At 54.8% G+C, this 27,153-nt stretch overlaps 1 protein-coding gene across 2 annotated transcripts in view; it reads left to right on the top strand.

The window, feature by feature from the left end:
• Positions 1-27,153, top strand: part of LOC133344747 (histone deacetylase 4-like) — a 100,153-nt gene that overhangs the window by 38,422 nt on the left and 34,578 nt on the right. Inside the window, exons 3-16 of one of the 2 annotated variants that reach the window (XM_061554866.1) lie at positions 3,375-3,565; positions 5,143-5,257; positions 5,950-6,067; positions 7,074-7,195; positions 10,860-10,991; positions 12,764-12,855; positions 13,110-13,220; positions 13,841-14,063; positions 14,655-14,812; positions 16,440-16,583; positions 21,358-21,538; positions 22,257-22,390; positions 23,908-24,025; positions 25,280-25,329. In XM_061554866.1, the coding sequence (XP_061410850.1) occupies positions 3,375-3,565; positions 5,143-5,257; positions 5,950-6,067; positions 7,074-7,195; positions 10,860-10,991; positions 12,764-12,855; positions 13,110-13,220; positions 13,841-14,063; positions 14,655-14,812; positions 16,440-16,583; positions 21,358-21,538; positions 22,257-22,390; positions 23,908-24,025; positions 25,280-25,329 (1,889 nt within the window). Of the gene's footprint in view, positions 1-3,374; positions 3,566-5,142; positions 5,267-5,949; positions 6,068-7,073; positions 7,196-10,859; positions 10,992-12,763; positions 12,856-13,109; positions 13,221-13,840; positions 14,064-14,654; positions 14,813-16,439; positions 16,584-21,357; positions 21,539-22,256; positions 22,391-23,907; positions 24,026-25,279; positions 25,330-27,153 lie in introns of both variants that reach the window. The other variant, XM_061554865.1, reaches the window with a different exon arrangement.

Here is a 27,153-nt window from a genome sequence, read left to right as displayed (position 1 = left end):
ATATGAGACTAGGCTCGAAGGAAAGCTGTCTCGGGTGTGGACCAATCAACTTCAAGGACAGTGCACATTATCAGAGTTATGTTCTTTTGTTTGTATTATGACTGCAGGTATTGCGGTCTATGCAAACATGACTCCTTGCAAAAAGGTGTCAGTTTTGTTGCCAGATAGAAGGGTAAAGAACCAATTATCATATTTTTACTGGCAAATGAGGTCCCCATAGTGTTGTCACCTTCTCACCAAGCTGCTTGGCGATGGTCTTGTAGCCCATTCCAGCCTTGTGTAGGTCTACAATCTTGTCCCTGACATCCTCGGGGAGCTCTTTGGTCTTGGCCATGGTGGAGAGTTTGGAATCTGATTGATTGATTGCTTCTGTGAACAGGTGTCTTTTATACAGGTAACAAGCTGAGATTAGGAGCACTCCCTTTAAGAGTGTGCTCCTAATCTCAGCTCGTTACTTGTATAAAAGACAAGCTGAGATTAGGAGCACTCCCTTTAAGAGTGTGCTCCTAATCTCAGCTCGTTACCTGTATAAAAGACACCTGGGAGCCAGAAATCTTTCTGATTGAGAGGGGGTCAAATACTTATTTCCCTCATTAAAATGCAAATCAATTTATAACGTTTTGACATGCGTTTTTCTGAATTTTTGTTGTTGTTATTCTGTCTCTCACTGTTCAAATAAACCTACCATTAAAATTATAGACTGATCATTTCTTTGACAGTGGGCAAACGTACAAAATCATCAGGGGATCAAATACTTTTTCCCTCACTGTACATCTGTGTGCGTGATTGTGTGCGTGGCCGCTGCACTGTGTGCATGCGTCGTGCATTCATTTGGAATATTTCAGTTGATGGAGTCTTCGTACATATGCGCATTTTAAATGTAACCACAAAAAAAGGACTGCACTTGTAATGTTCTTTTTACTTTTTAGCATTATTTCAAAATCCTTGTTTTACACACTATATTTCGATTTAAAGCTTTCGTGACTGCAGGGATTCATCTTCTTTACTCCGTAAATGTAAGTCCGCACTCGCAGTTATTCGTATAGTTTCTTGTTCTGCGGTTCTTTGTACGGTGCCGCGCATGCGGGTCCTGTCTTGTGTCTGTTGCGTTTGAGTTTGTATATGTACAAAGTCCCTGTGGTGTTTATTCGTGTGTATTTCTGTTGGCGTGGCCCTTTCTGTAATTCTTAGTCTTGAAAATGTTATCCTCATTCATCGACGAGGTCTGATGCTCCACAGCAGCAGCGGCAGCAGCAGTAGCACAGACGTAAGACATGACTGTAAAGCTTTTCCATCAGCCAGGCTGGGCCTGTGTATGTACCAGTTGTGTGTGGTGGGGGGGGTTGTGAGGAGATAATGAAATTGCCTAAGATGTACGGTAGATTTCGTGTTGTGTCATGTCTGGCGGTTTGAATTCTGATCATAAAAAAATAATAAAAATAAACCTATTTTCAGTGCCTGCGGGTGAGTGCGTTTGGCAGTTCAATTTTTGTGAAAAATTGCGCTATGATATTTTCCTGCCAAAACTGGCCGCGCGCTCCCACACTCTGCCGGAAGGTTCCATTTCTGGCTACGGCTCTCCACCTGTGGGGTCTGCACGCTTCCCTTTGTCGCCCGCGGCAAAGTGTCTCTCGCCTGTAAATAACGCCGGGGTGATCGTAAAAGTTCCCCCGTATCGCACGGACCGGCTCGACGGGCCGATACGCGCACTGACGAGACGTCGCGTCGAGTTTTTCTGTAAAAATGTAAAATAGTCGTTTGGTTTTAGTTGAATAAACGTACCCCATATGTTTTGCATGTACATTTCATAATTCTTTCGAATGCCGGTCGGCAAACGCACTCCCACTCCGATCTGGAGTGTGGTCGGCCACCACCTGTGAAAAGCGCAGGTACAAGGCCTGTTTCTTCATACGGCAGTCACCGAATCACTCCAGTACGGAGTCGTAGTGTGTTCGCGACCGGCGTATGAAAACTGGCCCTAGCGTAAGCACAAATCCTGTTACAAGTCTCTGCGAGACACATTTAGTTGGGAAATCGTTCGTATAGCAGTGGTCGTATCACGAGATTAAGCTCGCCGTTGAGTTACACGACACGACATTGGCTCGTTTTCCAGGGCCAACCTGGGCTGTGTGGTGGCACCATTGTAATCCGACTTCGTTCTGAGCAAGTGAGAGCCCAATGCGATTATAGAGGCCTGCAACAAAATCACCCTGAATGCAACCAAATCGCCTTGGATCTTGGAAGCTAAGCACAGTTGAGCTTGGCTGCTACCAATACGTGCATGGGGGGGGGGGCGCTTCTTGGGACTACCAGGTGTTTTAATCTTAGTGACCAGTAAGATACCAGTACAGCAAAGGATCCTTCGATGTTTGGTACTTTGCAGGTATTTTGGTTTCCCTCGATAATGGAATTGTCCAAACATCTCTTATTCGGTACGACCGTTGTGAAAAGTATTGAGGCTTTAACTAGGTAAATATAGGGCATTTTTCTTGGTATTATTTGATTAAGGGAGAGCGTATCAAGTCAGTGATAACTTTCAGCATTGGATGAGAGGTTCAGTCAGGATCACCCTAGGCTCAATCAGAGCCTGCTCACGGTGGCCCAGGTGCCATGGCTCCCAGGGCAAACAGGGAATGCACCTAGCCCGTCACCCAGGTTGCTGCTGCCACCCAGTGGCTCCGAGAGGCAAAAGCTTTCGCGAAAACCTTGGAGGCCTGCGTTTCCCTTCACTGCCATAGACAACAGGGGGACGTGGTGGCATCGCCGTCGGCTCGCTGTGCTATGAACCCGGACCGGGAGACTAGCGTTTGAGTCCAAGCCACGGCTATCATTATTGGCAAGTGACATCCAGAATGGCCCCGGACATCCACGACACCAATCCACATTGACCAGCACAGTCCAGTGATGTGTGGTCAAACAACCTCCCATGACCGACACTGCGCGGCACAGCATTCATCCAGCAGCAGATTGACAAATGGCTGTAAATATCCTGGGCAATGGGCAGCTGTTTAAGCTACACTATCTCCTGCACCAGTCTTTGGCCTCCCCTAGGTCAACCGTGCCTTAAAAACGAGTTCGTGCTGTGAGTGTCTGGTCATCGGCACTGGGGGAGGCAAAGGCGGCCTGGCGTGGCTCCATCCACACCAACCTCATTTCTTTAGAACCACTTTTTGTGCTTCGTTGTCCTTCCCTCGCACCTCCGATTAGCGCCTTTGGCTACGCACGGCGCGAAATAACTTCTACGTACAGACGCGTACGTACGCAACCGTGCGCCGGCCTTCAAAGGTGCTCGCGAATAGCACTTGCCCCGACATTACGTTAAGGATGTGCCGGGCCGGGGGGGGGGGGCGGTGGATCTTCGTGTTTGTGCGCAGCGGAGGCACGTGCTGGCGCCGAGATGGCGGCACGCGAGGCTGGCGGCGGCGGCGACCAGCAGATGCAGGCCGAGCTGCTGGTGCTGAAGCAGCGGCAGCAGCTGCAGCAGCAGCTGCTCCTGGCCGAGTTCCACAAGCAGCAGGAGGAGCTGGCGCGGCAGCACCAGGCGCAGATTCAGCAGCACCTGCAGGTGCGGCGCGGACGCCCCCCCCGAAGGGCACGAGTTTTTTTGTGCAGTGTGTGTTTGCGAGCCGTGTGTGTTTGTCCTTGTCTTTGTTACGTATGGTGTATGTGTGCCATGTGCAACCTGTGTGTCGTGTGTGTGTGGTTTGTGTGTGTGTGGTTTGTGTGTCGTGTGTGTGTGGTTTGTGTGTGTGTGCGTGCCATGTGTATTGTGTGTATATGCCATGTGTGGTGTCTTTGCGTGTGAGTGGTAGTGTCGCAGTTAGTGCGCTGCACTACGAACCCGGCGTAGAGCAGCGCGCTGAGCGGTAGTGTAGCGGTTAGCCGGGTTCGTAGTGTAGCACGCTACCCGCTACCGGCCGTTGTGTCGGCCACCCTAACCCCTGGTGTGCTGTGCCGGTCTTCATAGGTGCTCGCTAACAGCACATGCTCGTCTAGTCTGTTAAGTCTATAAGGGGGATCTTTGTTTTTGTCTTTGTGTGTGTATGACATGTGTGGTGTGTAATGTGTGTGTGTGCCATGTGTGAGGTGTTTGTGCTACGTTGGCCGGGCATGACCAGGCATGGTGCTAGCCCCACCACCTTTTAAAGCACTGAGCTGTGAGCAACTACGGGCATCTTTCTAGGTACATGTCTGTACGTATATGTACTGTGTGCTCACATATTCACGTGTGTGGGTATATGAACCTTATAAACGGAAGTCAAAATCGTAATGAATTAATTTATTTTTGGCGACCCCGTCCCACCGCGCACATCAACGCCGCGACCCGCCTGGCGCGGATCGCTCCGTTGTCGTGTCGTCCAAGCGCAGCGGCGAGGACGAATGCGCAGAAGAAACACAACTTTGAAACTTTGATTCACGCATCGATTAGAGCTTATCGAGAGGAATAGATCGCCGTGTCGTTCGCCTTCAACAGACATAAAATGACGTCGCAACGCAGTTTATGCGAGAGCCAGGGCCTTATGGGACCCCGAGGTCCCGCCATAAGGTTCAAATGCGAGTCAAAATGGTTATCACACTGTGCTAAGATTTTGGCAAACGATGGTTTTAATCCAAGCCATGACATGTAACAAGATTCTTCCAACTGAAGAATATCTTAATCAGGTCCGGGATTCTCCTAGGTCAGCTCAGCCTAAACAAATGAGTACATCAGCACCTGGTGCGGTCAACATCGGTGCCCCTTAAGCCGGGTCCACATTGCGCAAATGAATCGCCTGCAACTGCTTTTCTGGCCCACATATGAGCGAATGGTTGCGCAACAATGGAAATGAAACCTAATGACACCCGCGTATTCAGGACTCTTGCGACCACGATCACAGTTGTGGAAACGTCGTATCACTGCAGCCATGAAACGCGTCGCTGCAATGCCCGGAGCAGATTGGCGCCTCGAAAAGTAGCGTCCGTCTTTACCGCGGAGCGACCCGTCGTGGCAGAGACGTGCCGCTTGCGTGCAAAGCGGCGCCGGTTTTCGCGCAAGCGCTCGCGCCCCGGCGACCCGGCTCGACGGGATTGCCTCGCCAGCCTTTAATAGGCGCTCGCCGACAGCACAACGGGGGGCGTTCGTTTCCGTGCGTCCGCCTGCAGCAGCGGCAGGAGCTGCTGGAGCAGCAGCAGCGGCTGGAGCAGCAGCAGCGCGAGCAGGAGCTGGAGCGCCGTCGCTTGGAGCAGAAGCTCACGCAGATCAAGAACAAGCAGAAGGGTCAGGAGAGTAAGCGGAGTGCGCACACGCGCCGAGCGCTCGGTTACGGCGCACCCCCCACCCCCCACCCCCTCCGCCAATCGATGCATCCGGTGGGGGGGCTGGTGTATATATGTCCATAGTAGAGGGTTTTTTGGGTTATATCGCGTAAATGTATAAACGTGTCGTTAAACCCGCCACCACCCGACACAGCCAATTAGTAAGGTTTGTCACGTAAACAGAACATCTCAATTCGTTACTAGTACAGCAAAACCGGTGTGTTGGAGAGCAAAGCCACAACATTTACAATCTGAGTACCACATTTCGCATTTATATATTGGGGGGTGGTGGGGCATCTCATCCAGCAGTTGATATTAGCACGGTTGGCTACGTACGCTACATTCAGCGTACTTCCGGCTGACAAAAAGCTGTACCACTGAGGGAGAATGAAAATGATATTATACGAATGAGTGGATAAACGTGAGACTCTAAAGAATCAATAATCAAGCCGTGACTGATTCATGGCGGGTCATCAAATTGCTGGGGGTGGTCAACCATTCGCTCTTATTTTCTCTGAGAAAATAAGAACTTGCGTCGGACGCATTTAACCTTAACGAACACTCGGGCAGCATTTGGTGATTTTTGTGTGTTATTTTTATCGAAGTAAATATAGAAACGGTGTTTGCTCCTCGCTCCCCCCCCTTTGCTGCCAGGTGCCATGGCGAGTGTGGAGGTGAAGCAGAAGCTGCAGGAGTTTGTTCTCAACAAGAAGAAGCGGGAGGCTGGCAACCTGAACCACTCCGTCCCGCACCACCCGCGCCTCTGGCACATGTACGTGGGGAGCTACCCCCGAGTCGCACGACGGAGTCGCTGCCGGGCGGTGCCGTGGCTTTCTCTCCTCTCTCCTCTCTCCCTCTCGTGCCTAATGCCCAGACCCCCCCCCCCCCTCCACTTCCCACCACCGCACCGCCACCTCTGCGTGAACGTAGGTGTTGAGCTTTGCAAAGCGTCTGAATGGAGACGGGTGTGCACTCGTGCACTGAGACGCTGCGTTAAACTAAAAACGGTGCCCGTGAATGTTGCCGTGTGTCCGCTCTCGTCGCCGCATCGCCGTCTCACTTTGTCCCTTGACGCTGGATTGTTAATCCTTTACAACAACATTAACGGCGGCGTTTAAATGTTGTAAGGCAGCATTGGAAGGGGGTCGTAAGGGGGGGGGGGTCAGGGTAGGGAAGCACGGGAGAGAGGAGAGAGAGCAACACACCCCGGCACAGTTCCGCAAGAAAACATCTGGGGCTCAGCACCATCATCAACAACAACAACATCAACAACAACAACGAGCCTCGGGCGCTACACCAAGCCGAGTGTTCCCGGCCGCATTTTGTGCTCGATTGCCGTGACGCCGCGACGATCGTCCCTCGTTGGTGGCAATTCTACAGGGGTGGGGGGGGGGGGGGGGGGCGAGGGTCCACCCAGCGACATTACCGAGTGGTGCGCTGCCGCCCAGAACAACGCGTTCCGCTGCACAGACGCTCGCCCCCCCCCCCCCCCCACTTCGCAGTGACGTCGCCAGAGTTATTTTTCGTTACACGAGCATATTTGTCGAGTATCGCTTTACGGCCTTGAAAGTGGCGTGAGCGCGTGCACTTTCCCGCGCATTGTTCCTCATTACTGCTGCCGCTGCTGCCCTTGTTGCTGCTGTATGTTTGCTGAACTTCTTTCGCACCAAATGTAGCCAACCATGCTAATCGGAGGTGCCCTTCCCTTTGCTGCTGCTGCTGTTCCTGTTGTTTCTGCCATTGCTGCTGCTGCTGCTGCTGCTGTGTCCACGGCTCAGGACGGGCCATCACGGCTCACTGGACCAGAGTCTCCCTCCGCGCACTAGCCCGTCGGCACCGTACCAGCACCCCGGCCTCGGCACGTACGAGTCTCAGAGCGACTTCCCGCTGCGTAAGACCGGTGAGTGCCGCCGTACTCGCCTCAGTGGCATGGTTTTGGTGGTGGTGACATTGGCGTTGCGACCCGGAGAGACGCGTTGTGTGCACGACGCCGCCGCTCCTCGTATCAACGGCACAACACCACACAAGCGCCCCATAATGCAACGCGTCACTGGTGCGGCTCAGCATATTGAGGCAATTCCATTCGTAATCCCTGACCCTGGATTTTTTTGGAAGTGTTCTTCTATTGCCGAGACGATGGCTTCACCTAAAATCTGAACACGTTTTTTTTTCTATGGTCGGTGGTCGTTCAGGAACGGCCGGGTTCTTGGTTTTATTCGTTTGTTCGTTCGTTAGCGGCTCCTTGCGTGCAGCAGAGATTCCTCCACGCATCAAAGGGCGGCCGGGCATGTCGGCACCGAATGCTTGTGAACAACAGGGACACGCGACGATGGTAGCGTGGGTATATATAGAGAGATATGCAGATATGCAAGTCAGCTGGCTGTTTTGACAAAGAACAAACACACGCATGAGTGGGCACATATCACATGCGCTGGCCGCACAATGGCTCCATAGGCCACGTTTTCATCTTGTCAAATGTTTATTTTTACGTCCAATATTCAGCAAAAGGTTGATGATTGAATTGCCCAGAATGCACCCGATATCATCGATTGAGCCTGAATATTGCTATAAGCTGTAAGAGAGCAGTGCAGCGAAATCCAAATTTGTGCTGTCCTCTATGCTCCCCGGCTTCACCATCCACGCTGACACGTGGTAGGTTTTAGTGCGGTCAAAATGATATCCTCCACCCACACGGCATCCAGCAGTGGATCGACAAAAGGGGCTCGGCGAGTAGGAACACGTTCTGTCTTCTTTCGGAGCGGTGTTGTTCAAAAGGCATGTGGATGAACCTACAGTGCCCCCTAGTGTATACGTCAGATCTAAACCACAGACTTTATGGAAATGGGATAGTTGGTTCTGCTGTGACGCACTAATGCATGGGAATGGGTTGCGAAATACAGCAGATACAGTCCTAGCCTTTGGGTTATTTTCAAATGCCACGTGAAAGAATGCATGATGTGAAATGTATGGTAATTCACAGCCCTTTTTCAATCCGATGCTGGATGAGCCTTGCTCGCGCCGTGTCGGGCGTGGAGTTTGTTTGACCATACTTCACCACCCTGACCATTGCGGTTTAAGGAAGGCGTGTGCATCCAAGACCCCTCTGTAAGACGCCACTCGCCACTGATGGTTGCCACGGCTAAGAATCTTACTCGGGTCATTAGGCTCAGAGAGCAGTTCGCTCATCACTGTGCCACCAATCCACCCTACATTACATTTGTAGAATTTTCCGTGCATATTAATGCTCGCTGCCTATATATAATCAATGGCAAGTTGCTGAAAATATCAGGTTTTTTTATTGTGTTATTGAGAGGGAAACGGGATCATGATATTTTGGCCTTCGTATCATTCAGTTCGCCTACTAAGTCATTGTGCGAGGTGTCGGAGCAACATGATGTAAAATTCGCCCCCAACTGAAAATCGGTCAAACGCTCTCTCTGCTCTGCAAACCAAGGGTCGTCGCCCGAAACGTAGGCCAGCTTGTGCACGTTTCGATTGCGAGGCAGCGTTAATGATGGGACGGCGGTGAGATTATTGTGTTTGTTTAAAGCCACTGAAGGAGCCACTTTACCCCCCCCCCCCTCCCCACACTGAGCGTAATGCATCTCAGCGAACGTAAAAAGCCAAGCGAACTCTGGCTGGGCATTGCGCAACAGCTGACTGACGTAACACAAAGCCCTCTTGTGTCAGGGGGGCTTAAAGGGTCTCGTACGGTGCTGGCAAACCATTTCATTTTAAAACCTTTTATTATTATTGTTATTACTTCTCATTTAAATGATATAGAACTCAAATTTAAAATAACAAGGGCAGGACGGATCAATGTGAAAGCCATCGTGCCTTAATGCCGAGAATCGGCTAATCCTGCACAACCATTGAGTGCCGCTCAGATTGACGGCTGCAATAAAAAAAAACGTGGCGCTTTTTTAAACGAAACCAGCTGGCAGCTCGTTACGCACGGGCGGAGTCGAGGGCCCGCGGAATCCTCTGTGGGGGCCCCGAGGTAATTGCCCTTTCCCTGAAACGCTCCCCTGTTTTCCGGTCGCGGAATTATTACGAAATGGAGCGGGGATTTACAAAAAAAACGCGGGGAGCGTGCGACCGACGGAACGGATCTTAGTCGAAGTGCGCGGCCCCGGTTGGCACCGAGCATCGCGGGCGAGAATCGCTGGTGTGGGGCGGGGGGAGGATGCGGAGGAACCGCGCCAGGTCGGGTCTTACACACGGGGACGTTCCCCGCGCTGGCCATCGAACAAAGACGGTCACCGCATCGCGCGGCGCTTTCAGATGCACTTCTGCGGGCGTCTGGAGCACTCTTCCTTCCGATATTAAGAAGCCACTGGGAGCTATGCACGTTTGAATCTTCTGTATTGAAAACTCATTTCGTTAAAATTGTTTTTTGTGTTTAGTTTGTTGTCCTTCCCCCGCATATCCAATTGGCATTGTTGGCTACGTACGGTGCAAAAGAAGTTCAACATCCATACATACATGCATGCTGAGTGCGGAGAGAGAGTGTTATTACCTCTTTCCCTCCCCTCCTGCCTGCCTCTCCCTTTCCCTCCCTTCCACGGTGGTTCGCTAATATCCTCACGATTCAATACGAGAACCGGTTTTGTTGTGTTACATCGCAGTGAATGGTAGTGCCTCCGGTGGCTGCATCGGTGACACGTTAACCCCATGACATTCACATCGCTAACGTGAGCGTCGGTAAGGAACCAATCGAAGTGTGGGTTGGGTTAGTGCCATGCCGTGCAAGCAGCGTGTGGCTGAATCGAGCTCCGGCTCCTTGTGTACGCACCGTTGCGTTCTCGCCCGGTGATCCGGAGCGCATTCGGCCCGGTGGCAGGAGCACCGCTCTTTTTATGCCGGCGAGCCACCACGATTAGCGACCGAGCGCCCCCACAGGGAGCGCGTCGCCAGCTCCGTGCACATTTTTGGGATGCGGAGTCCTTCAGTTGATTTTGCGGGAAGAAAAGCGTTCCCGTCACGCGTGCGGCAGATGAAAAACCGTGGATTCCGTGAAGCCAAACCCGTTCAAAGTACGACTTGTCTCGCTGCTGCTCGTTTTGTTATGACCGCGCTTCAAGGATATATTTCTTTATTTTTTTCATTTCAAAGCCTTTTTCTCATTTTAACAAAGCCCTCCTGTAAATGCAACCAATCTCCACGTTTGCCTTTGAGGGATTCTCAGGTTGTTTATGTCGGCACCAGAATTGTAAAAGATTTCATGTTTGCGTGTAATGCAGAGAGATTCCACGTAAAATCTCTGCTGAGGGCAGGACGCATTTGGGGGGTTTTTCATCTGCAAGTTTTCCTTTCCCCCAAAAAAATTATGTTTATTTTGGATTCAACAAAAGGAGATGGCCATTGCCAAACGTGGCGAGTTTAGTCTAGCGCCTACATTTCTCAGTCTCTCACGAGTTTAATCATCTTCGTGTTTTCTCTTTAAAAAAAAGTTTTCCTTGAAGCCCGCTGTGCCGCGCGCTCTCTCTTTCATCACCTTCATCCCAGGGTCACGTTTGACCTTTTACCCCCTGTGACCCCCCCCCCCCCCGACTCCTGCGCAGCATCGGAGCCCAACCTGAAGCTGCGGCACCGTCTGAGCAAGAAGGGGGCCGACCGCTTGCGGGGGAGTCCCCTACTCCGCCGGAAAGACGGGGGGCTCCCCGCCGGGAAGAAGCGACCGCACGAGGCCACCGGTGAGAGCCTCCCCGACCCAGCCCCCCAACCTGGCCATGACAGCTGCCCCCCCCTCCTACTCGCCCCCTCCCCCGACACTTCAAATTGCGAGAGCCCCTTCTCCCCCGTTATGGCCCGTGCGTTCGCTTGCTTTCCATCCCACAAACTCCGGTCATCCTCCCAGCAGCGGCTTTTTGCTCAGCCATCGAACAAAGACGGTCACCGCATCGCGTGGCGCTTTCAGATGCGCTTCTGCGGCCGTCTGGAACGCTCTTCCTTCCGATGTTAGGGAACCACTGGAGCTGCACACTTTTAAATCTATATTGACAACGCATTTCTTTAGAACTGCTTGTTGTGTTGAGTTTGTTGTCCTTCCTTCGGACCTCCGATTAGCGCGGTTGGCTACGTATTGTGAAAGAAGTTCAACATACATACATACATTAAGCCCTTCCTACTGCCCAGGCTGCTAATTATTAGGCCACCTTCATGATTCGGTGAATTGTTTGATTCAGAGGTTGGGATTTGACTTGACAATCGGTGCTGTTTGTTTGCCGTTGTCGTGATCGTAGACCGCTGTTTCTCAACTCCAGTCCTTGCGACCCCCTCCCTCCCTGCCACTTTTGTGCGCCCTTTTTTTTTGTCAATGAACAATGTCTTCTATTCTCATGCAAATGAAGCTGCCCACCATGTACTTGACGTGCCTGATAGGTTGGTAATCACGGAGAGAGTTGGCTTTTTTGCGAGGACTGGATTTGAGAAATGCTGATGTATGAAGCCTCAAATGGCTGGAAGGGTTTATGTGAACCAATTCACACATAATCGATTCTCACGTGCACCATTCAATGTGGATATGACAAGCAGCACAATCGGACTTGGATCGATTGAGTCCATCCGTACGTCCGTCCGTCCCCACGCGCCCGAGGTCAGCAGAGGGCAGTGCAGCAAAACCCATTGCTGTGTCTTATCTTCTTGGTTCTTTCGGTAAAGTCACGTAGAAGGGAAATAATTAAATAATAAGAATATAACATAATAAAATACAATTCTCACGACGTTTCGGCCACAACGCAAGCAGCTGTCCTCAGGTGAAGAACAGGTCTGTCGGAAAGACAGCGTCTGAATGAACACCATTGCTGTGTTGCACCGAGTTGCAAAGCGTCTGCCCCCCCCCTCCCCCGCCTTCACCAACCTGCTCTGACAAGCTTGGTGAAGTATGGTCAAACAACCCCAATGAACCAAACGCACGGCATTGAGAAGGCCGTCATCCAGCAGTGGATTGCCCCGTCCAGTCGTTGCATGGTTACGAGCCAGCTGGGTATGCCCGGGCCCTGTCAGCAGAGGGAGCCACGTGCTGTGGCCTGCGATGTTGAATTTGTCTGCTGCACCTCCCACTCAACCACAGCCGCTAATGAACACAAAGATAAAGATCCCCCGTATATCCCCAAACAGACTTTTGGGGCAACTGCTGTTAGCGAGCATGAAGGCCAGAACGGCACACGAGGGGGTGGGTGGGTGGCCAGCACCACGTCCGGCCGCCTTTGTCTCCCTCGGGGTCGATGTTTAAACATCGCACCAGGTACTCATTTGAGGCTAAGTCGACCTGTGGGAGGCCCAGAACCACTTATAAATGTCACCACAACAAATAAAACGCGCGCACAACGAGGCGCGCTCGTGTAGGCGCGCGGCACGCAACGACGGCCGTGTTCGTGGTGGCGCCCCCCCCCTTTGCCGGACAAGCACCGGGCTCCGCCGCGGTTGAGACGCCGACTCCCTTTTGCCTCCCCGCGTTGGGCAGAGGCCTCCATGAAGGACGCGGCGGTCAGCTCGGGACCGGACTCACCGAGCAACGGTGTGGAGAACGGCCTAGGCCCCCACGCGCCCTCCGAGGTGAGGCCACTCACCGCCATTGCGGACGGCGATGGAGTGTGAGGGATGGATTGGATGGATTGCATTGCAGATTAAGTGTGTTGAGGATGGATTGCGTTGCGAATGGATTGTGTTGTGGATGCAGTGTGTTGAGGATGGATTGCATTGTGGAGGGATTGCAATACCATTGGATTGCATTGCGGATTGGGTGCGTTGATGATGGATTGTGTTGCGAGTGGATTGCATTGTGGACGAACGACATGCCCCTCCTACAGGCGGTTGCTCCTGGTCACCGCCCTCTGAGCCGCGAGGGCTCGGGCCCTGCTCAGGAGAGTCTCTACATGTCTCCGTCTCTGCCCAACATCTCCCTGGGCCTCCCCGCCAACGTGAGACCCCCCCCCCCCCCCCCCATCTGCCACCCTGCACTCTCGCTCCACTCCACGTTGCGTTGTGAGCCGGGGCCCCCTCTGCCTTGCGTTCTGGGCATTTGTGTTTTAATGACCCGGAAATAAAATGACGATCCCATGGGCTGTCTGCCCATGGATCATGATGACGATGATGATGACCTGGAGTGTTTTTGTCGTCCGAGTGGGGGCAAGCAAGATGTCATTGCTGGCGTAGCTGCTCTGTTTTACTGAGGATGGAGCTGGAACTTTTGTGGCTGTGTTGACCTAATTGTGTCCATCTACGTGGCTGTGTGTATACTTGCGTGTGTCTGTGTATATAGTGTATTTTGTGTGCGTGTATGACTGTTTCAGTGTGCCTTGTGTGTGCATCCATGGCCATCTGTACCTGTGCACGTGCGCATGACTATTTATTATTACATCAATGCATTGGAGTGTGTGTATATACACACCCCCTCGTGTGCCTTGCCGGCCCCCATAGGTGCTCGCTAACATCACTTGCCCCAAGGAGTCTGTTAAAGCTGTACGGGAAGGATCTTTGTCTTTGTTGTTCGTGCCCATCCGGTCACCGTCCTGCGCGCGTGCGCCTGCCGCCTCCGCAGGGCTCCGGCACTCAGGGAGACCCCGAGGGCCAGCAGCATCTGCCCCACCACCCCTCCCAGAGCCACCACGGCCGCGTGCAGCAGCCGCTGGGCCACAGCCTCTCGCTGCCACTGCCCTACACGGCGTCGGCCAGCGGCGACGCGGACAGGGGCGGCGCGGGGCGGCCCTCCCTGCTGCAGCAGCACCTGCTCGTGCTGGACCAGCACCGCATGCTCAACGCAGGCAAGGGCCGAGTGTGCGTGTGCGTGCACGCGTGTTTCATCGTGTATGTATGTGTGTGTGGGGAGCGGTAACGCAGCGGTTAGCGTGCTGCGCTACGAACCCGACCACCCGAGTTTGATTTCCCGCTCGTGGCCAACACCAGTGACAATTATCTGAACCTAGTGTGGTGTGAAAACATCGCCACTAGGGAGACAAAGGCTGCCAGGCGTGGTGATGGCCACCCACCCCCTCGTGTGCCATGCCAGCCTTCATAGGTGCTACTTGCTAACGGCACTTGCCCAAGCAGTCTGTTCAGGCTATGTGGGGGATCTTTGTTTTCTGAGCGGTAGTGTCACGGTTAGCGCACTTCGTTATGAACCTGGCGACCCGAGTTCGATTCCCGCTCACGGTCAACATCAGCGACAAATATTTGAACTGGTCCAGGGCGCTCATCCTTACATAAGTGCAACATCAACATTGGGGAGACAATGGGTGTGGTGTTGGCCACCTAGCGCATCATGTGCTTTCATAGGTGCTCACTGACAGCACTTGCCCCAACTGTCTGTTAAAGGCCACACTGGGGGGTGGGGATGTTTGCCTTTTTTTTTGCAGGTGTGGGGGGTTTGCCGCTGCCCCCCCGGGGCCCGCTGCTGGGGCCCGAGAGGAACCCCTCACGGCACCGGCCTCTGAGCCGCACGCAGTCGGCGCCGCTGCCCATGCAGCCGCGCTCGCACGCCCACTTCCTGGACCGGGGCAAGCCGCTGGGCACGGTGAGCGCCGCTCTCACGTCGGGTCTTGACCCCGGGGTCAGAATTCTCCATATTATTTGAACCCCCCCAGTCGGTCGGGGTCATTCAACTTCTCTCCTGTCATGATGTTGTGAGTTAGCGTATTAGTCCTGTAGCTCAACACAGACAAGAGACGATACGAACCCGACTTTTGGAAGCATTGCGTTGATGACACTAGCCCAAATTATAATCTTTTTAGTGTTCTTGACTCTTACGGCGGCGTGGGAGTCATATTGCCGTAATTGTATTTATACACTGGGGTTCGAATAATATATGTAGCGTGTTTTTATCTTCGAATTATTTGGGGTCAAAATCTCATCTCGTACTGGGACAGATGGCCAGGAAATAGTAACCACCATGTCAGATATTCAGGTACAATGGTCAGTTGGTACGACTGACCGCTGTGAAAATTAGGCTCGGTTGTGTTAAACTTCCACAGAGAAGGGGTGGTGAAATAATGTATCGTATTCTGACCCCAAGTGTGGGCGGCCACGGGTCAGAATTCTACGGGGGGTGTCAAAATACTATCTCACCCTGAGCCATCTGTGCCGGGCGTTCGTCCTGAGTGGTCGGTCTGCGGCCTGGCTAACCGCTACAAGCAGCACTCACCGGCTGTCGTCTATGTGCCGACCGTCTGCCCGCGGCTGTCCGCCGGAGCTGTCCGCGCCGCACCCGGGGTTGCGGGGCCTCGGCATCCACCGACCCGGTCGCCCCCCCGTGTGATACCCGGCCGATTCTGCGGCAGCTGCGGTCCCGGTTGGAGTGGCGGTGGGGGGCGCGGTTATTTGCGCGGCCATCCTTCGAAGCAGGAACTCGGTGCCGATCCGAAAGCGGACGGGGCGGTGACGGCCTCTTCAGAAGTGGAAACTGGAATAAAGTTTGAAAACGAGCGAACAGCCTCGGCCACCTGCGCGATTGGTATTGCGTTCTAAGCACTCGTGTAATCCAACATCAAGACCGCTGCTAAATGCGCTGTGGGGAAATTAGCAATTCCTACCTTGACCCGCAGATTAGGAATGCAGAGCTGCGGCGTGCGCGTTGCGTGCGCATGTGGATGTTCGTCATGTGCACGCACTTGGTTGTTGCGGCCGGTCCAGGTGCCTTAGCTCACCCGTGCATGTCAGCATGCGTGTGCGATTGCGAGTGTTTGAGTGCGTGTGCGTACACACTTGCACAGACTAATCGGCTGCCTACTCGCACCCATGCCTGTGTATTTAGATGCATGCATGCGTCTTGCGGTGTACACGGATGTCTATAAGTGTGTGTGTGCATGTTCACACCGCGCGTGCATATGTAGCGCGGTGGGGAGCGCAGGCAGTGCATCTGTCGATCAACTCAGTCAATCAACCCCATAACACCTGGGTTTGTCCTGTGACCTAGCAGCGAGCCTTCCACACTTCCATGCACCTGGCCTGGCAGAAGCGCCGTGATGATGTCACCGGCGAATGGCGGCTGATGTTGATGATGTTGAGCGCGAGTGTATTGTGTGCGTGTGTGCATTCGTACACGTGTTTGCGTGTGTGGGTGTACCCGTGTGTGTGTGTGGGTCGCGTGCTCGCGTGCTTTGCTCACGCTCGTGGCTCACGCCGACCGGCCACCACATTTCCAGATGACGGAGGAGGAGCTGGCGTGTGCGGGCGGTGGCGGCGACTCCGAGAGGGGCGTGCGGATCAAGCAGGAGCTGCCCGACGGAGACGGGGATGCAGAGGGGGGGGCGGAGGGCGGCGGCGACCCAGCAGTCAGGCACAGCCAGGTAGCCCCCCCCCCACCCTCGCAGTCCTCGCGCGCGGCCACTGGGTGTGTCAGCGGCACACCCCTCTAATGCAGAAACCACAATAATAATATTGCCAACAATGCCCTAGGGTGGCTCTTGCTGCCCTCCCGTTCCAATCAATACCTTTACAGCTCTGTAGGCAGGGAATGGTACGTGAACACACGTCGCTGAGTTCATGTGGTCTTTTTTGAAAAGTACTTTACAAAACTATGATGCTCTTTATCCAGGGAAGCCTCGCAGAGTCTCAATACCTTGTCAGGAAGGTTGCTGCTACTCTCGTGCCTGGCTTTCACGTGAGAGCAAATGGGCGAGAGCCCAGATGAAACCCCCACGACGTACACCCCACGACGTACACCCCACCACGTACACCCCACGACGTACACCCCACCATGTACACCCCACCACGTACACCCCACTACGTACACCCCACGACGTACACCCCACTACGTACACCCCACGACGTACACCCCACCACGTACACCCCACCACGTACACCCCACGACGTACACCCCACGACGTACACCCCACCACGTACACCCCACCACGTACACCCCACCACGTACACCCCACGACGTACACCCCACGACGTACACCCCACGACGTACACCCCACGACGTACAACCCCACCACGTACACCCCACCACGTACACCCTACGACGTACACCCCACCACGTACACCCCACCACGTACACCCCACGACGTACACCCCACCACGTACACCCCACCACGTACACCCCACGACGTACACCCCACGACGTACACCCCACCACGTACACCCCACCACGTACACCCCACGACGTACACCCCACCACGTACACCCCACCACGTACACCCCACCACGTACACCCCACCACGTACACCCCACCACGTACACCCACGGAGATAGGATGGAGCTGCCACCTTCTGGCCACCTCGCAGCCTAAGCCAACCACAACCGGAGTTCCCGGGTAGTGTCCTGTCCGAGTACACAGCAGGTTATTTTGTTACGTAGATTTGACAAAGTGGTGCCTGTGGGAGAGAGGAGTACAGCAAGTCGGTTACTCTTGAATCCAGTAGCTTTTCAAATACAGAGAATGAGGAGTGCACACGTCAAGAATTACCGTGCATTTTAGGCCGTAAGACACGGAGTAATGTTCACCACCGTAACAGAGAGTCGCCATTATGAAGCCCATGAAGCTCGGGCAGCTGCACCGACAATGCGGGCGGACAGCAGCAAACCATTGCAAGGGTGCCGCACAGGCCAGCTCTGTTGGCGTGTTTATCGCGAGCGCAACCTCGTGATGCTGCGCAGCCACCGTGCCCGCGTGCGTGCGCAGGAGAGACATTCCTCGCGTGGCGCTGTGAGGGGGACGCGCTGGCCCGGACGGTGACACGCGTTATTATTATTATTATTTATGTGTCGCTGCTCGGGACGTCGCGGTGATACAAACCTGCGCTGCTTCACCACTGCCAACACGGCGTCTGAACACCCACCGGTAAAAGGTGCAGCCCTGCAAGTGCTTGCTTACGGTACTGCTGGCGGGAAGACCTCTGTTAGATGCCCCTCTTAAGAGAGGGTGTTTTTTAGCCTTCACTTCAGCACTTTTCCAGACGCCTCAGGAGAGGAGACGCTATTGTACGAGAGTTGCCGTGATCAATCGCCAGGCCATTGATGGCCTGGGCTGGCGCACGGCTTAGGCCATCGCCCTTTTGCACAGGCAGCAGTTGAAGCAGTGGCGGCACTTGCCGATGTTTGTGTGGCCTGTTCCGTGTTAGCTCCTAATTAGTGGTTTCAGTCAGCGATCGGCTTATCTCCTTTCCCAGGGGCTAATGCCCAATAAGCCTCCAGAGCCCTTCCTACACTAATAGTGCTTTTCCTAGCATCCCACCTCTCTTATTTTCAATCCAAACATCGTCGCCACTGCTTGTTTTAAGTTCGGCGAAGCAATCTCCCTATCTCTCAAAGAGAAACCCCAACTTAATCCTCTAATCTGAAGTCAAGCGTTTTAAAATGTAGTTCTAATCTAGACGCACCCGAAACGTTTTTGGGCAGGCGGGCGGGCGGGCGCCGTTATCTTTGACGCGAGGTCCATTTCCCATGTCTGGGCCCGCGCGAGGGCCGGTCACGGACGGGGCCGAAGGATCGGCCCGGCAAACACAACGGCGGCATTAATAACCCTTCACTTTCTCTTATCGAGCGGCGGGGCAGGTTTCAAATTTCCGAATTCTTTTCTCCCCGCAAGCAAGCAAAAAAAAACGACAAAAATTGGAGCGAAAGAGAAATTGCGCACGATGTCGTTTCCGCTTTCCATAAAACCGCGGGGCTAGTTACGGGTTTTCTCCTTTTTTGGCATAAATTGATGACCGTGCGCGGGGAGGGCACAAGAGCGGCACTGTTCTCGGGGCCATACCGGGACCGGCGGGGCTTGCCGGGCCAGGGCCACCGCCTCCGTCTTGACAAACTAATAGGGGGGCCCTACACGAGCCGCTGGCAGGGCCCGCTCACCGGCCCCTCTTCCGCCGCGCAATTATGTCAGCGGGCGGCGGTAATTGGGCGTGCGGTGCCCTTGCGAGGGCCCTCGGCCCCGCACCGGAATGACCCCGCGTGGCCGACGGCGCGCACGTAACCGCGAAATCGCTTGGGCCTCCACACCCACACGCCGCTCCCCTGCCCCCCCCCCCCACCTTCGTCAGAGGGGTATGTCTTTAATTAGGGTCCGATCCCCCGCCCCCCCCCCCTACTGAGGGGGATGATGCGTCCATCCCTGCCGGCAGGAGCAGCTTAGCCCGAGTAATGGGCTGATCGTGGCAGGGGGTGGTGTGGGACTGAAACGGTGTTTATGCAGCAGCTGGAAATAGCGCCTGCCACTGTCGTCATCTTGAAAACTAATTAAAGGAAAATGTTTTGTTTTGTGAGCGCGTCCCTTAAGCGCGGCGATCAGATATCGGGAGACGTGGCGTTGCGTTGGTGTGGGGTCGTTGGTGCTTTTTTGCGTCAGCCGGGCTTTACGACCGGTGCCGTTGCTCGTGCGCACCCCGGCGGAGAGAGGTCACCGTGGCCTTTGTGAAGCAATTAATTCGTCCCTTTCACGCAGGGGGGCCGGCTCCTGGCATTCTCCCGCGAGAGCCGCTTGCCACCGCAAGCAGTGACATTTTGAGTCGCCTCGTCAAAAGGGCACAGCAAGCTCCCTGATCAGTCGAACGATGGGGTAATGTTTATCTCCATCTAAGCCAGTGGTGGAAATTCCTTGTTGTCGTGGTGGAGAACAGTCTCACCCACAGGGTGACTTCCGTTGACCTCCTTAAAAGTGGTTAGTAGTTGTATCTGCTGCGGAGAGGTGGCGTTGCGAGACGCTCAGTTGACCGCCGACTATCATTTCAAGAGACACTCGGACAAACCGACAAACACAAGGACACATGCCGACTTGTGAGTGCGCACACAAGCACAGACTGTTGGGGCAAATGCGATCACCATTAACGCCGGTACAGCACATGAGGGAGTGGTGTGGTCTCAGCACCATGCTCAGCAGTCTCCGTAGTTCTGATGTTTACTCTCTGCCCCAGAATCTCAATTCAGGCTGATTTCCACCTCAGGAAGGCCCAGGACCAGGTCAGATAATCACCACTGATATTGGCCGTGAGCGGGGACCGAACTCGGGTCGCCAGGTTTGTTGCGCGGTGTGCTGAACATTTAACCACCGGATGAGATGAAGAGCACTCAGGATAGATTGTGATGCCACTGGTCAGAGTAGCCAATCGCTGAGCGGTCACGGCGACAGTGGCGACAGTGGCGACAGTGGCGACAGTGGCGACAGTGGCGACAGTGGTAGTGGAGCCGATTGCTCGGTCAGCGTCTCCCGACATCCCTGCCCCAGTGGCGGGGTGACAAGGGGTCACGCCACCACCGCCCACCCCGCTCCTCCTGCCAGTGCCACTCTGCCGCAGCAGATATCGAGTTCCTCGGATCCAATCGCCGCTGATTGAGCTGATCAAAGCGCCGTTCTGCCGTGCTGCCCGTAAGTGGAGAAGCGCCACGTTTTTTTTTTTCTCCCCGGGCAGAGACGGGAACTGTATCGAGCGTGGCGCATGCAGCGGGGGCGTTGCGAGACGGCCCAGCGCCCGCACTGTAATTCCCGGGCCACATGCCTGGACCTGTCACGCGAGGTTTTATGCCAGAAATTGCCTGCTTTATTGGAGCACGTTTTTCTGTTTTGTTTTTCAAACGAAAAACATGTTGCTTTCATAAATTGTCTTCATTGTCTTATTCAAATGCTCTCCTCGCTGCGGCTTACACCAAGCAAAGCGGCCAGATAGCCGCTCTGCGTCTCCTGCACGTTAATTGTTGCGTTTAGCCACGGGAATGTTCCCGCAACCCCGGGACCGCTGGCTGCCGTGGCCTCGCAGCCTTAACAACAACCTTCCCCTTGCCGGTGCTGAAACGACTCGGCTTTAATGGAACGCTGCTCCCCCTGCTCTGCCCAGGAGACCCCCCCCCCCCCCCCCCGCAATCTCGGCCTGGGGGTCTGCCTCTTCTCTGAGCAAGAGCCACCCCCGCACGACCCAATTGGCCCTTGCCATTCACACGAGGAACCTGCCTCCTCTCAGATCGTGGACCCCACCGGACGGGTCCGGGGCCACCCGCAAACCGGGGTCGAGAACCGCCCTCCCCGGGGGGCGCCGGGCGCTACCGCTAGCGCCGTTCCCCCCCCCTGGTGACCGCTCGTGCTGCCCGTGTACCCCCCTCTCCCCCCCCCCTCTCCCACCGTGTGCCCAGGGTCACCTGCTGGAGCAGCAGAGAATTCAGCAGCTGCACCTGTACCAGGCGCAGCTGGCGGCATCGGGGGTAGCGGCAGGGCTGACGGCGCACCGCCCGCTCATCCGCACGCGCTCCTCGCCCGCGTACACCAGTCTAGCGCCGGCGCCCGAGCCCCCGCGCCCGCTCCGCTTCACCACAGGTGTGCGGGCACGGTGGTGGCGGCGGCACGCACACGTTCATGCCCGACCTGTGTGTGCCTTTGGGATTGCTGCTGGAGGAGGCCCTCATCCCGCAGCGGATTGATATAAGGGATGCACGTCAATGAGTGCCTCTTGTAAAACACTGTTTCTGTACATTTTCTGTCGACGCACGATACGTTCCCTACCCTCGCGTAGAGACCCTCGGCTCCCTGCCCCTGTTCAAGCCCAGCTATTGTAACTTGCTTTTGTAAATTAAATTACTGAAAGAACCAATTACCGAAAGAACCAAGAATAAGTCTACATTATAGACTGCCAGTACAATCACCAAACTTAATAACCATTGCTACAGTCTACATTATAGACTGCCAGTACACTCACCAAGATTCATAACCATTGCTACAGTCTACATTATAGACTGCCAGTACACTCACCAAACTTAATAACCAGGCTACAGTGTACATTATAGACTGCCAGTACACTCACTCCGATTAAGAACCAGACTACAGTCTACATTAGTGGTTTGTATTTTATTATTATTTTATTTTTATTACCTTTATTTTTGATTATTTTTCTATCTACGTGACTTTACCGAAAGAACCAAAGAACGTGAATTTGCTTTTGTACGTCGCCCTGAGATGCGGGCGCGTCTCGACGCTGTGTTGACCCGCGTCGCGCTGTCCTGTGTCGTGCTGCCCGCCCCCCCGGTCACGCACGCAGGCCTGGCGTATGACACGCAGATGCAGAAGCACCAGTGCAGCTGCGGAGATAACACGTTCCACCCGGAGCACGCCGGGCGCATCCAGAGCATCTGGTCGCGCCTGCAGGAGACGGGGCTCGCCACACAGTGCGAGGTGAGTGTCTTTGACGTCGGCCGTGTTCCGTCCACCGCTGGATGGAAGGCCCTCCGCTAAAGCCGCCTCCGCCATCTTTCGCGGTCCTGTGATCTCAGTGATTTGTCACCTGCCAACGAGTTTCGTTTGTTGTCCTTCTCCCATAACTCCGATTAGCATGGATGGCTATGTATGGTGCAAAAGAAGTTCAGTACCTTGCTCCGTCCCCACGGTGTACGAATTCTCAGGCGTGTTCGCTCCTCTGGCCTGCCACTCGTGAGACTCGTCCACTGGGGATTGATGCTTCAAGCGAAACGTTCTGCCCAAGCCCGTTGGCTTGTCTTTTGAGCCATTATGATGTTGCAGACTAGCTTATGTGAGTGTTAGGCAGAGGTGGGACAAAGTCATTGTTATGCAAGTCCAAGTCGAGTCTGAAGTCATCAAATTCATGACTCGAGTCTGACTCGAGTCCAAGTCACATGACTCGAGTCCACACCTCAGAGGTGGGACAAAGTCATTGTTATGCAAGTCCAAGTCGAGTCTGAAGTCATCAAATTCATGACTCGAGTCTGACTCGAGTCCAAGTCACATGACTCGAGTCCACACCTCTGGTGTTAGGCAGTATTATTCATGAATGTTATTTGGGAGTGGTCGTACAGTGGGTTTAGCGCATTGCCCTACAAACCCGGCAACCCGAGTTTGATTCTCGCTCGTATATTTGTACTAGTTCCGGGCCTCCCCTAGGTCAACTGCACCTTCAATGAGCACGTGGTGCGTTGTATTGACATCAACAGTGGGGGAGACAGATACGTCTCGGGGTGGTGCAGGCCGCGCCAAACGCTTTGCGTGCCATGCAGACCTTGACATCCCTTAGCCCTGCAGCCTGTTAACACCGTTAACGTTGTGCCGGCATACCCACGCACCTGTGTGTGTGCGCGCTTGTGCGAGTGTGTGCGCATGTCCTGCGCACGTGTGTTCCCACGCTCGAGGTAAACGCGTTCCCACAAACCACTCGTATCGCTCGCTCCGTGCGGCGCCTTTCATTTGTGGAAGCGCGAGGTCGTTTGGGGCAAAGGTGAACGCGGCGTCGCGTTTCTGGGTTTTCGCCCACGACCGTCGGCCTAATTTGTCAAAATCTCGTTCAGTGGCGGCACCTTGCGTAAGAGTGTGCAATGCACGTGTGTGCTTGTGCACTAGTTCATACACGTGTGTTTGTTTGTGACATCTGAACTGTGGGGAGCGGCAGTGTAGCGGTTAGCGCGCTGCGCTACAAACCCGGTGACCTGAGTTCGATTCCGCTCACGGCCAATACCAGTGATGATTATCTGAATGGGTCATGGACTCCCCAAGGTTGACTCAGCCTCAAATGAGAACTTGGTGTGGTGTGTAAACATCACCACTAGGGCGTGGTGTTGGCCACCCATCTCCTCGTGTGCCGTGCCGGCCTTCAAAGGTGCTGCTCGCTAACGACACTTGCACCAACAGTCTGTTAAGGCTACACGGGGGGGGGGGATCTTTGTCTTTTGCCTTTGCCGTAGCGCGTACGGCCACGGAAAGCCACGCTGGAGGAGATCCAGTCGGTGCACTCCGAGCGCTACACTCTGCTCTACGGCGCCAGCTCGCTCAGCCAGCACCGTCTCGACAAGAAGCTGCTCGGTACTGCCATGCGTGGGCCGATCCCCCGCCCATCCCAACTGTGCCGTGTGCCCCCGGTGTACCTCTACCGCCCCTCCTCCTCTTCTCTGCACGCAGCTCACCCCAGCGCGCCCCCCTCCCCTCGCTGTGCATCTTGAGCCCCCCCCCCCACTACCCACCCCCACCTCTCCAGCAGTAGCCAATTTTTGTGGCGCTCTCCTGCCTCGCTTCCCTCGCTGCCGCCCCTCCCCCGCCGCTGCTGCTCTCTCGGACTCCTTCCGCTCTGCTGTCGCTGCCCGCTCGTGACCAACGCCGCTGCCGGCAGGCACGCGCGGCCCGGCCTAATTTGGCTTGTTTGTCACCTGTGGTAAAAACAAATAAAATAAAAAAAAAACAAGCCAATCCCCGAATCTCGGATTTTAAAGAAGCCCAACGCTAGCCAGCGCCTGAGTGGATTATATTGCGGACGCGTAATTGAGTGTCAAAACTTGCGTTGCAGCTGCCATCACGAAAAGCCTGTTTTCCATCTCTTCATCATTTATGAGGAGCTCCTACCTAGAGGGCCTTCACCCTCCGCAGGCCCACAGGCCATGCGTCTCCCACATGACCGGTCGGTCACAGCGCCGGCGCTCCCCCGGCGATCCCGTCCTGCACCGCCCCGCCCCGCCCCCTCCCCCGCCCGCGTGGCCGCGTCCCCCCGCGTTAACGCAACGCGGCAACGCCCAAACCACCATTCTGGTGTTCAGCTTGGCCTCCCTCCTTCAAGCCACCGCAATTTCTGTGGCGCCCCTCCCGCCCTGCTGTTGGCTTGGGGACGGCCGCTGCCGCTCGTGGTCGCACGAGTCGCTCATTGTTTGTGGGGAGAGAGCTCCTCCGCAAGAATCCTTCTCCCCCCCCGCTCTCCGTTCCCCCTCTCTCTGCCCGCTTGGTCCCAGCTTGGGTTTTACTATCGGCGGTGTTTTTGTTTCGGTCTGCAAACTTAAAAAAACACAAATAAACGAAACGCAATACTAAAATAAACGACACGACCGCTTCCCATCAAAATGGCCTCCTATGTTCTCTCGGCGATGCGGCTTTTGTGGTTTTCGTTTTTTTGGCAGCTCCCTTCAGAGAAACGTTCTTTGTGAACGCCGGTTTAGCGGCAGGTCGAGGCGTGCGCCGCCAACAGAGCCGCGACTGCGGCGACGCTGACCCGCGCGATAAACCAAATTACGGTTTCGTTGAAACGGCGCGTCCGTCCGTCTCTGTACCCCCCCCCGCCTCTCCCCACCCCAGGGCCGTCGTCTCAGAAGACCTTGGTGATGCTGCCGTGCGGAGGCCTCGGGGTGAGTTTGTGATTCCTGCCAAAGAGCCTGAGCGAGAGCCCGCGCTGCGAGGCTCAAGGGTCCTTCAGGGGAACCTGACCACGTGATTGGCAAAGCAATTGGAGCTGCCACTCACCCGTCCATGCCGAGTCCTGATGGGTTAAATGCATGCTCCCGGGTTTCTCCGAGAGAGATCAAACACGCTATTTCGTGCTTCCTAGCTTATTGCAAAAACAGCGACGGAGCGGAGTGTGGGAACAACTCGGCTAGCAGCCCCGGCTTGGGAGCTCTTCCCAGTTGGATTCAAATTCTTCTGAATCCTGCAGACAATCCCGAATTCCACTCTTCATCACCCAGGCTGCTCCGTCTTTCCGGTTCGCGTTCACGTCATGGCGGCCCTATGATTGGCGTATATAATGGTACCAGCCTCTTTGACCTCGACACGGCTAATGATGAATATACAAAGTGGGTGCGACACGTTGGGAGAGGATTTGGCTTCGCCTTGTGTGCGTGCATGTGTGCTTGGGTGCGTGCGTGCATGTGTGCGCGGGGTACGTGCGTGCATGCACGTACGTATGGGTGCGTGCGTGGGTGCACGGGTGCGCGCGTGGGTGTGCGCGCGCGTACTAAATTTGTAAAACATTTGCGGAACGTGCGCTGTACGGTTTGGAATGGGGGGGGCGCCCTGCGACTCGGCGTGCGCTCTCCGACCGTGGATTTGTCTCATTACGCGTGGAAACCCAAGTAGCCGCTCTATTCGGGGACTTGAAATCCACTTAGGTTAGACATTGCTAAATGAGTGCACCTTGGCCGAGCCCCAGAGGAAGCTGTAAGTGCGTGTGGAATGAACTCACCGTTGGGGGCTTGCGAGCTGGCGAGTTCACCCGCACTGTGCGTGCCACACCTGCGCGAACCCTCCGCTCGCTCACCGCCCGCTCACCCCCCTCTCCCACCCCCATCCACTCTCACCCCTCACCGCTCACCGCAGCAGGAGAGGAGTGCGTGTGCATGCCTCCCGCGAGACCACGGGCTTCCAAATGCAGGAACCAGAGCCCCTCGCGCCGCACTTGGCCTTGTTGTTGTTGTCGTTTGAGCGGGGATCTTAAACACAATCGGGCAAGCGAGGAGCCAGGCGTGCGGGCGGGGACGAGCGAGGAGACGTTTTTAATCTGGAAACTTACGCTATAAATAAACTCGTTCGTAATCGTTATGCACGAGGCTGCCTCAAACCGTTGAGCGCGAATTGAACGCCCCCCCCCCCCCCCCCGTGCAGGCGAAAATTGAATGTGGATGTAGCGAAGCTAAAAGCAGCAAAATCCAATTGAATCAAATAATAACGTTTTTATCTCATTCCCCTGATGGGTCGGCTTTAAATGGCCGGAGCCAATGTAAACACGCGGAGGCTCTGCAGCCTATTTGTTAATTTACTCAGTAATAGGAGGAATCGTGCAAACCACGCTGCCGCCTCACTCGATCTGGCACATGCGTCTTTATTCAATTCAGCTATTTTTATTTTACCAGGTAAGGCCCACCGAGCTATGCAGTTCTTTGTCAGAAGCGACCTGGCCCACATGAAAGCTCAACGAAGCAGCCAAATACCCTAAATGCGTCGTTTGTTCGTTCCTCAATCCGCTTGTCCTGGTGAGGGTCCCGGCGGCAGCGTGTTGAGTAGGGCAGTCCAGATTTCCCTTTCCCTGGTGTGTCCTGGGCCAGCCCTGGGGCTGGCCCAGGACATGCCCGGCAGAGTTCCAGGGGGAGTCTAGTGGGGGACATCCTTACCAAGTGCCCAAACCTCCTCAACTAGCTCCTCTCATTCCAGAAGAGCAGCGACTCGAATCTGAGGCT

Source organism: Lethenteron reissneri, chromosome 20, assembly GCF_015708825.2.
Source record: "Lethenteron reissneri isolate LAM-NWPU_2019-01 chromosome 20, ASM1570882v1, whole genome shotgun sequence".
NCBI classification, from domain to species: domain Eukaryota; kingdom Metazoa; phylum Chordata; class Hyperoartia; order Petromyzontiformes; family Petromyzontidae; genus Lethenteron; species Lethenteron reissneri.
This window is presented reverse-complemented; position numbering and strand designations above follow the sequence as displayed.